Source organism: Equus asinus, chromosome X, assembly GCF_041296235.1.
Source record: "Equus asinus isolate D_3611 breed Donkey chromosome X, EquAss-T2T_v2, whole genome shotgun sequence".
Lineage (NCBI taxonomy): Eukaryota > Metazoa > Chordata > Mammalia > Perissodactyla > Equidae > Equus > Equus asinus.
This window is the reverse complement of record NC_091820.1, coordinates 9,197,192-9,208,437: the sequence shown is the minus strand read 5'-3', so window position 1 is coordinate 9,208,437 and position 11,246 is coordinate 9,197,192. Positions and strand designations below refer to the sequence as shown.

Sequence of the window (11,246 nt, the reverse complement as noted above, 5' to 3'; positions counted from 1 at the left end):
ACGTGGAGGAAGCATCGTTCCTTCAGGGTCCTCTGGCCGGGAGTTCCAAGTTGGCACAGTGGGCAGCTGAACTTGAATGTGTGGGCTCCACTTCCAGGTGAATAACTTAGGAGCAGGCAACCTGAGCCAGCTCATCCCCCTTCCCATAAATACTTGAGAAAGGCACGGTTACCCTGGTTAAAGTTTAGCATCTTTAATAATTCACCGGCCAGTTGAATTATTCGATCTCACCTGATGTCGAAGTCATAACTTGACTCTAAAATGTGTGCAATGAAAAAAGTCATCTCGCCACAGAAAGCTTACCTATGGACTTAGCATTAATAAAATCCTGACCTGCACAGGTCAGTACATCATAATTATTGGAGTTTCCAGCCCCAGAGCAACTTGGCATATTAACACAGAAATATATCCAGAGAATGGGCCTGGGCCAGGGCAGAGAAGGCTGAAGGCCATCCATGTGGCCTTTGATGACTCGTGTCAGGACAGCGGGTCCTGAAAGCCTTTCAAGTTTGTATTTTAAGTGTCCATATTATTTCTTCTGTCTAGAGGAAGATGTGATCTGTCGAGTTTGTAGCTGAGGGAAGAGCCTTAGAGGGCATGGCAGCCAGACCCTAAGGTGGTCACCATGAGTCCTGTCCCTGCTGTTCATGTCCCTTACAGCCCTCTCTCCTTGACCATGGGGAGGACCTGTGACATGCTTCTAACCAATAGCACATGGCAACAGTGAAATAACTTTGGAGATGTACTTAAGGTCCCAAATCAATTAATTTTGAGTGACTCAAAAGGGAGATTATCCTGGGTGGGCCTGACGTAATCAGGTGATAAAACAGGGTCCCATAAAAGAGGGACTGGGTCCTCCCTGAAGTCATAGATTCTCCTTGTGGGCTTGATAAAGTGAACAACTACTTTGAAGATGCCCCTGCAGCAAGGGACTGTGGGAGGCCCCTATGACCTGATGGCAGCCTCTGGTCTCCAGCCAGCAAAACAACAGGACTAACAGCCAGTCATATAGCTGCAAGAAAATGAATTATTCTAACAATCTGAATGAACTTGGAAGCAGATTCATCCCCAGCCAGGCCTTCAGATGAGAATACAGCCCAGCTGAAACCTTGATTGCAACCTTTTGAGACCCTGAGCAGAGGGCCAGTTAGGCTGTGCCTAGAGAGGGCTGACCTCCAGAAACTGGGAGATAATAAACGTGTGTTGTTGCAAGCCACTAAGTTTGTGTTAATTTGTTACACAGCAATAGAAAACTAACATAGAAGGGTGGAGGAGTGTCAGGGGATATAAGGAGTGGAAAGAAGAAAAAGGGAGGAAATAGTGGATAGTGGAGATTAAATTTAAATTGGCTTTCATCAAACTCAGCTCACATCTTCCTTTATTTCTTTTGCTCTCTCTATATTTTAGAAGGCAGAACGTATTGGGTCACATCTGAGTGGACCTGGGAGCCAGCTGGGAACCTAACCAAGAAGAATGTTGGGCCCAAGAACTGGTGGAAAGGTGGGGAAAAGCAGACGAAAGTTCCAGCTCTGGGTTGAGGGCTGGTGTGGGATCAGACTGTGTTGGGAAGGACATATTTTAGGGAGCATATTGCTTATACTGGCTGTTAGGTCAGTATTTGCCACAACACTTCCCATACCCCAGGGCATTTGTCAGTCATTCACAAACTAAGGTGTAGTCAAAATTCTACAGCAGATTTTCAGGTCTTTGGGAAGAAATAGTTATCCATGCAAATCACACATGGTCTAAGGCATCCGAAGTCTAAGAACAAGTGAACGTGTTTGAGTCTGTGTGTGTGTGTTTGCATTGTTCGGGGGGTACCCAGTTGTCTTTTGACCTCAGACTTACCGAGGGCCGAGGACAGAATTTGGATAAGTCAGAACTCATGGTCTAATGAGGAAGAGTCTCTGCCACTGTCTCCATTGCATATACCAGTTAAATGTCTCGAGCTGGGCCTGTGTGAAATGGGTGTCCTGGGGACTAACTGATCAGATTAGCTCCTTCCTCTCAAATCTAGACAAAGCCCTGACTTCTCTATAGTCTCTTCCTCAGCAGCCTGCCAATTTCCCTCTTAGAATTTACTGCAATCTGTCATTATTCTGTTTACTTTTGACTCTTTGTCTGTTTGTCTACTAGATCTGCACTATGCAATATAGTAGCTACTAGACACAGGTGGGTGTTTAAATTTAAATTAATTAAATTATAAAAAGTTAAAAATTCAGTCGCCACATTAAAAGTACTTAATTGCCATCTATGGCTATTTGCTCCCATATTGTGCATCACAGATTTAGAAAACTTCCATTATTGCAGAAAATTCTATCGGACAGTGCTGAATGCTACCCATTCAGCCATTTTCACCACTAGCTTCAAACCTTTTAACCGTCTGCATACAGGTAGTCCTCATTCTGCATGGGTCTGATATGCATGAATTCCAGTTACCAGGGTTTAGCTAAACACCAGTCCCCCAAAAAACATGGTTTAAACCTCAGTTACCGTGGTATGTTAACCATGAATTAATTGCATAAAGTACAAACTTTGCTACTAGCTCTTCAACCCAAAAATCGCTACGTAAATAAAAGATGTGCATGATGATCAGTGACCAGTCACAGCACTTCTTTCAAAGTCTGCTGGCAATTGGTCACTGAGCATCTGCTATTCAGTTCATGCACAGACAGCAAAGCACATAGTTGTGCTGCCTCCTTTTTTTCTAAGTGACAAAGCTACATAACATTTTAGAAAAATGGATGATTGGAAGAGGGAACTGGTCCACAAAGATGAAAGTGCAGCAAAGAAACAAAAAGTGATAACACTGGAAGTGAAATTAAAATCAAATTTAGATGGCGTAATAGAAGAAGTAGCTGACTGTGGGAATGTTGACACTGCCCTCATCTGAGACTGTAGATATGCAGCCAGAGGAATGCAGTGAAGGTGAACTTATTGACATCAATAAGAAAAGTGGTTGTGATGAAAAGGATGAAGCTGTCCCAGAGGAAGTGACACTGGAAAAAAACCCACTCACATTAAAGGAAGTCTTGGAGACATTTCAAAACATTGAACACACCAATGATAAAATGTTAGAAGCTGATCCAAATTTAGAAAGGAGTATGACAATTTGCCAAAGCATAGAAAAGATGCTTACTCCATATTGCATGTTGTATGATGAACAAAAGAAGGTGAGCACTGTTCAAGCTTCTCTTTATAAGGTTTTACAAAAAAGGCCCACTTAATTCTCAAAGTTTCTGATGTTTTAAATTACTGTGTGTTAAATAAATATCAGTTTTACTGTATTTTTTCATGTCCCTATACATTTATAACTGACAGTAAGAGTAACATTTTGACAAAATCTTCATAGGTCATGGAACAATTGGAATTTTTTCTCATTGGTTATTAAGACCATTTTTGGCTTGCATGGTCATCTTTACAGTCCTGCACGACCTTGTAAAGTGAAGATGGCCTGTTACGCTGACTCACTCTGAGCCCCTCCTTTCTTGGGGGATGACAACAGATTACCCATTCTAGAAGGCACACTCCACTTTTGGCAGGGACCATGTCAATCGTCTTGACCATTGTAGCCCACCTTCAGCATCTAGCACAATGTGTGCCCAGATTAGGAAGTTGTTAATAGCTATTTGAAGGAATGAATGGGCTCATCCTGCCTCTGTGAGTGGGTGACAGAAAGGAGCCATGGATCATTTAGTGAAAGGACAAGATGTACGAAGAGAATCAATCAAAATGAAAACAAAAGAAATATTACTTGGTTGGAGGCTACCAAGCAGGTTCAGCTCCCGAATTTCAGAAACATCCACTGCCAACACTAATTCTGCCTAAAGCTATGAATGATGATGCCACAAATGGCACAGAATTTTGGTCTGGACTGTAGAGCGGAAAACGAAAATTAACAGGTAGAATGAAAAAACCCTCAATGCTTTGAAATTAATGTGTAACAGAAAATTGAGATGCAATCATAAATATGGAGGAAGGATTAGTGAAAGTTTAGCTGAAGGCAGCAGGTTAATTTCAAGTTGAATGGTAAAATAAGCCACTTGGGATAATTGGTTATCTACTTCTTTCAGCAATGCAGGATTTAATTCATTCTGTTATTTTGTGCAGCAGAAACATTTGATAAAGACCTAGATTGTTCTTCCATGGATTTCCTGTGTATAACCTTTGAAATTAAAAAGTGAGAGGGGTAGGCCAGGGAATAGGCAGAATAACTAAAAAGTATCCAACTTAGTGATGTTCAACTTGTTATGAATAAAAATTCAGTTCAAGAGGTAAGATTCCAACTCTTTGATCTTTCAAAGCTGAGAAGCCATTTCTGCAATCTGACTTTAAAGGAAGATTTGGGATGTTACATAGTGAAAGTTTTATTATAGTTTTTGGACTGCCCCAAGGGAAACTAGCACTGAAATCCATAGAGCCAAACTGAAAACTGGTCTTACACACAGACACACAGGCCTATCTAATCAAATATCCCCCCCACCACATCTCTATACACCCAAACCTTTATACACCTAAACACACCCCCCTGCCACCCCAAATCCACCACTTTCAATGCAGAGACAAAATCAGGTTATAGAGAATGTAATATCCATGCCTTGTGATCCCTATATGAAGATTTCTAAATGTTTGGAAGAGATAATCACCCAAACTTAGCTGATTTGGTTTTTCTTTCAATTTCAAAAGCAGTTAAGACAATTATGAATGGTGATAATCAGAGAGCAAACTTCTCCCACTGCCAAATCAAGAGTGATCCAGGAGGAATAAATTAGAGTGACATCCTGAGTGGCTTGGAAGTATCAGTCAGAGAATTAATAACTGGCATTTAGAAATGTATGAAAGAGGAACATAAACCAATGAAGATTGTCTTTCCTAAGACAAGTCATAATGAAGGAGGAAAATTCATAGCAGAAGGAATTGATCCATTGTAGCGTTGCTGCAGCTGGTCATTTCAATATTTATTGTCAGTCTTTCTTTTCTGGAAAATAATTTCTTTTGTGATTAGACTCATTCCAGCTGAGCCTAGGGGTCTGTATTAATTTTAATGTCCGACACAATTGCATCAATTGTTGGATTTTACTATAAGCCTAATGCTGTGGTGGTTGTTCATCTGAGCACTTTCTTTCCACATCAATCATCTCTCTTCTGGCCAATCCACTTACATGAAATACGGTGGAACTGAGACTCAGGCAGAAGGGCAAATGTGGTCAGACCAAATCTCTGAGTCAAAAGTTCAACTCATAAACACAATAATAACAACATTAGTATATATATATAGAAAAGGTTGAAAGAAGATGCCCTAAATTGTTGACAATGACTGTTTTTGGGAGTTGAGTTTATAGGAATTTTCACTTTCTTTGTCATTTATTTCTGTAACATTTACATGATAATATTAGGATATTATTTTTTTAAGTGTGAAAATGGCATTGTGATTATGTTTAAAAGATTTTATCTATAGGAAGTTCTTACTGAAATATTCATGGATTAAATGCTATGATGTCTGAGATTTGCTTCTACATACAGTGTGGAAGGAGATGCGTAGAAATAGAGAAAGTAAGATTGGACATGAGTTTGTGTGACAAGGACATTGATTCATTATATGATTGTATCTACTTTTGTATAATGTTTGAAAGTTTTATAATAAAAGATTAATAAAAATGATAGGTGATACACTTGGAGAAATAGGCTGAGAACTAAATATAAAGGACCTCAAATGCAAGGAAGTTTTATTTATTTTCTAGTTCAGTGGTCTCCAAACTTTAGTAAATGCAACCCTACCTGTGACAATATCTTTGCATACATGCACCAGGCATATGCTTATTAATTGATTGATTTATTTAAAATAATGTACATATACCACTGTACTATTATGCCATTATAAAACATACACAAACATAAAAAAGGCTAGATAAAAATAAACACATGTATCATTCTAATATATTCTTCCTACACTCTAGTGGACCTGGGCCCCACTTAGGAGCCCCATGTTTACTGAATGGGGGCCCTTCAGGTTTTCTAAGTAGTAAAGAGTTTGTTTATAAGAAACAAAAACTTATTGGAGCACCCATAGGTAACGGGAGATTGATTAGAAAGACCCAGAGCTGTTTCACTGAGGCCTCTCAAGGAATCGGACTGGGAAGTTGTTTTAACTGGATATGTGATGTGAACCAGGATCATCACTTCCTTGTATACTTCTTTTATACATATGCAATACACATAATGTATTCTGCACAGAGTCAGGATCAATATGCGTATAAAACAAACATCCCCCACATATTATCTTGGACAATATATTTAATGTAATGATTATGATGATAATAATATCTAACATTGAGTATTTATTCTGCCAGGTATTGTGGTAAGAACTTTACATACATAATTTTACTTAAAACTCACGACAACCCTGTGGAAATAGATCTTATTGTTAAACTTCATTTTACTATGAGGAAATTGAGACTTAGAAAAAACTGATCATCTTTCCCAAGATGAAAGAGCTAGAAAATGGCAGAGTCCAAATTTAAATCAAGAAGTTTCTGAACCCAAACCCCATGTCTTTAACTACTAAACCATATTGCCTCCATAGGGAATTAACGAGAGTGTCCAAACAATAAGATTGTTGTGATGATTAAATGAGATAATATATGTGATATGTTAGCACATTGTCTGACATAGAACACACATCCTATTAATGTTAGAATTTCAGTACACAGAATATTTACCAAAAATGTCCACAGTAAACACCATTAATATTTCTCAATATCAAACACCAATATTTATAATAAAATGTTTTATTATTTAAACACTATTTATAATAACACACATCTAAACTTCTTTTGTTTGCTACCATCTATAAATATGTGTGGCTTTTGTTATTGAGTCTCTATGGAACAAGGGACAAGAGAGAGAGCGCAACTATGACTTTGTTATGCATCCTGCCCAGCAGGCTACAAAAATGTAAATATTTGCACCTGGCATACTCCTGTCATACTTTAAGGAGCCACCTACATAAATAGGAGTGTGTGTAGCTTGAGCACTAAATGACCCATGAAGGACATATGTACATATCAACTTTATTTTACAACTGGAGAGTTTGCATCCTTTTGCTTTGACCTAAAGATAGATTTTTAGAGAGTCCTGACAACTTATTTGCATTCCATCAGTTTCACCTAAAGTGGTCAAATTTACCACTTCTGTCTCTTTTTTCCAGCATTCATATTTCTATCAGCCAATCCAGATTAGAACACTTAATAAATACTTTATTATTTATTTAATCACAGCTTCTATATTAAAGTAGTTGTCTCTCCTTGATTTTCTGGAACATTCCAGATTTGAAAGTTTGTCCCAGTGTTAGGCTGTAATTCCAAATTTGGTTGGAAGCCTTGGCTCCTGTAGAAAAGATGATGCCTGGGGCTCTATGCTGAGAGCTGTGATGTGAGATGACTCACAGGCTGGTGTGTGGTTTGCTTTATGTTACTGGATCTGCGCTTACTTTTGATGATCATTGCATGCTCCTTTTTGTAATTTTGCAAATACTTCACTAAATGTTCTGTCACTCTTAAGGGCATTCTAAGTTTCATGGTTGGGCTGGGTGGGGGGCAAGATGATGTCTTTGGTTTATATATTTTGACGTTTAGTCAAAGCGGATCTCTCTTTTCATCAAATAATTTAAATTTGATATTAATTCTTTTCATTTTATATAATTAGATAATCTATAACTCTAGGTATTACCCGGGAACCTGCCCATCATTCCCTCTGTTTTTCTATTTGGGAAGTATTTTAATTCTAGAAACATTGTGAAGAGCATTTGTGCTGACACAATAGAATCCGCCCCCACCACATTTCTAGCCCAAATGGCATAAGCCAAAATTAAATATGTAGGATTCTTGGAAGAAAGCATCAGATAACCAAAGACTATGAGCAAAAAATTAATTTATTATATATATATATTCTCTAATAATTCATAGTAGCTTCTTGAATTTTAAATGTTTTGCTATTTCCAATGCTTAAAAATCATAATTTTAAAACATAGGTACTGTTTTATATACATTGTGATTTCCTTCTTTCTTTCTTTCTTTCTTTTTTTTACTTCTAAATACGAATGACATGGTCTCCAAGTATCTGCTTGGAGGGAAAGGGGATAGGTTTCATTGTTTTGTTCTAACATGGTAGAATTTAAAATTTCACATCATATACCTGGAGTTTTAACTATAAGAAAAATAGCCAAATGTCATCACTTTCTTGTATATTTCTTTTACATGTATATATATGTATAATATAAACAGAATACATCCAATAAGTACATTTCAACATTTCATCAGTGTGACTTTTATCTCCTATTTTATATAAAATAACAAAATATACAGAGAGAAGAAAGGAGACATCTGTTCATCGTACACATAAAGTAAATAAAAGTTCATGTATGGCTTTGCAAAGGTAGACTATGATGTGACTTTCATACTTTATTTATTTAAAAGCATCTTGAGAGAACGGGTTAGTGTGCTTACGAGAGCGGCCATGGTGGTTGAATGTCGCGTCGAGAGTCCAACATTAGGATCCCCAGTGGTCTTTCCAGTGGCTGCCTCTGCAGCTTTCAGGAGACAAATATAGTTTATGACCACTTCATCAATCTTTGCTACAATTTCCTGCCGCTGTGTTTCTGAGTTCACGACTTTAACTAATCGCATGCAAGCTTCTGTTAGGCAACAGAGCACTTGAAAGCTGGAAGTCATAGCTAGGAGCATCTCCTCTGGGCTTTTCTCCGCCATCGCCATTTTCCTACAGGCACTTCCCAACTGTCTGGACTCAATGGATAACAGTTGCTTGTACTGAGAAAGTGTAAGGTCATACGCTTCCGGGCGTGACTCCTCTCTCTTCTCCTTGGTTGCCCTGACAAGGCAGAGCAGCTCATTGGCATCATTTTGGGCTGCGAGGAACCCATCGGGCATTGCATATGTGCTCTCCTTTAGGGCATTTATTCTTGCAATCCGGGCATCAAAAGCCAGGTTGCTGAAGTCTATGTCATCCGGGCCACTCAGATCTTCTGCCCAGACCTTCAGCACTAAACCTCTGGACAGCTCCCCTCCTTGCTTCTGAATCCCAACAGCCAGGATTGGGCTGGGTGGTTCTGGCATGGCTTGAGTCATCTGTGGTCGATAGAGGCAAGGGACCCGGCGGGTGGCCTCTCCCCCCTCTTCATCGTCATCACCGTCTTCATCCTGCCCTCGGCTCAGGAAGCAGTAGCTGAAAGGGCCCCGGCATCTCCAATTGCTGCCTTCTAGCTTCCGCAAGGGTAATGTCCTATACAGCTTTGAGTCTTTGTGAGCCACTGGGGACCTTTTGTGAACCCTCCCTTCAGAGCTAAAGTGCATTGAGCTTTGGGAAAAACTTTTGGTGAGCTTCTTCCCCAGGGGGAGTTCTGCTTGCCTTTCTGAACTGGCCTCCTGTGCTTCTGTGATACCTTGACACTTTAAGCTGACTGCACCCTTGGTTCTCTCTCGGAAGATCTCCAAACCTACAGATCCGGAGAGGATACTGCTGCTACGTCTCAGAGCTCTCTGGCTGGGGGGTGTCCTGAGGCTTCCCCCGTTCAGATCCAGTGGCCGCCAGCTCACAGCCTCTCTGTATGCCTGGTTTGCTTGGGAGAAATCATTAGGGTCTTGATTTGGAATTGGCACCTTTGATTCTGAGTGAATGTTTGATGGTAGCAGGATGGGATCAGCTTCAGGATGTTGAGACCAAGCTGAAGGCATGCCTCCTCGTCTCTCCTTCCCAGGCTCTGTCAAAGCTACACTAGGGGTAGTAGAAAAACAGAGAGAATCATTAAGCATCTCATGGGTGGTTATTTTCACTAAATTTCTACGTGATGCCTGTCATTTCCCGAGGATGTATTCTGGAAGGACTGCCATTTGTCAGGGTCATCCTGCTTTCCAAAGACTGCTTCCCGCGATCTCGTAAGAGATTTCCATTTCAAGAAATAATAGAATCTATTATTTCTTAAACTACTGATTCATTTGGAATTGTCTAGAAATCACAAACATTTTCAGGGAGACAATGGAATTTCATGACTTGCCTTGCTCCCAATATTTATCTATCAAAGCTTAGACACACAATTAGAAAACACACATCCTACATACAGGGTATTCAAGCATATTTATGATATTTAAGTTTCATTTCATGGGAGTTAGGTTAATCCTGGCATTGGTTACCTTTTTTTTTAAAGAAGTGGCCTAATTTAATTAATGCAAATTAAATAAGCTAACCTTTTTAAGAGGGCCCCATGAGGTTTGCCTGGTGCAGGGTTTGAAGTTGAGACACTGGGCAAGTTGTTCAACTTTACTCAGAAAAGTTGTCATGTGAAGAAACTAACCTCCATCTCACAGAATTTTTGTGAGAAGCAAGAGGTAAATTAGGTGAAAGCTCTTTGTAAACTGCAAACGATTAAACAACATGCTTTAATTAGTTTAGAGGTAAAGATGCTATTTGGGTGATGAGTCAAGTAACATTCACCCGACGGGTTTCCCAAGGCAGGTGAAGCCAGCGGTGGGTTTTGAGAAAGTAGACAAAGGGCAGGAATGGAAATTAACCACTATAAGATCTCACCAACATCTATTGACCTATATGAAAAAGACACTATTGATGATACAATTTGAAATTTGAAAGTATGAAAGAGCATCTGCTTTTGCCACATGATTGCTGTCCAAGTGGATCGGTGAGAGGGATATGTGCCCACTGGGTGGTAGAACGGTGGAGGCAGGCACAGAAAGTAGCTGTGCTGTTGTTGCTACCTGTGTCTATATTTTATTATTTTGGGGAAAATATAGCAGCTCATCATGCATACCCCCAAAACCTTCCTGACACCCAGGTATGCCAGACATTTCAGAATATTCCTCTAGGAGAGTCTTACAGAGGAGGGAGGAATCTGTACGTATTGCTGGAAGGCAAATGATCTTCCCAAATCCCACTGATCTGCCTGATAGCCTGCTCTATTATCCTTCCTTGCTCTCAATCATGAAATGGCAAGATTCGAAATTTGATGTCTTGAGAAGGAAATCAAACTCTTGTGACTCTAAGCAAAACTATCTTGTAACTAAAAGTCACACTGGGCACTACCAAGTCTACATCTAGAATTTAGAAAAAAATATTGCTCCATCAAATTCTAACAGCAGGAACAGAGCAAGATTCTAAACAGCAAGTGCCATTTAACTACGGTTCCAGTTCTAGAAACCTCAGTATTAAACACTGGGGGA

The 11,246-nt window shown here is 39.6% G+C and overlaps 1 protein-coding gene across 6 annotated transcripts in view; it reads right to left on the bottom strand.

Moving 5' to 3' along the window:
* Window positions 1-7,919: 7,919 nt before the first annotated feature.
* The window catches only part of FRMPD4 (FERM and PDZ domain containing 4), a 507,120-nt gene continuing 503,793 nt past the window's right edge, over window positions 7,920-11,246 (bottom strand). For 5 of the 6 annotated variants that reach the window (XM_070502473.1, XM_044764388.2, XM_070502474.1 and 2 more), the window contains one exon: window positions 7,920-9,784. In XM_070502473.1, the coding sequence (XP_070358574.1) occupies window positions 8,460-9,784 (1,325 nt within the window). In that variant the 3' untranslated portion in view covers window positions 7,920-8,459. Of the gene's footprint in view, window positions 9,790-11,246 lie in introns of all 6 variants that reach the window. The other variant, XM_070502476.1, reaches the window with a different exon arrangement.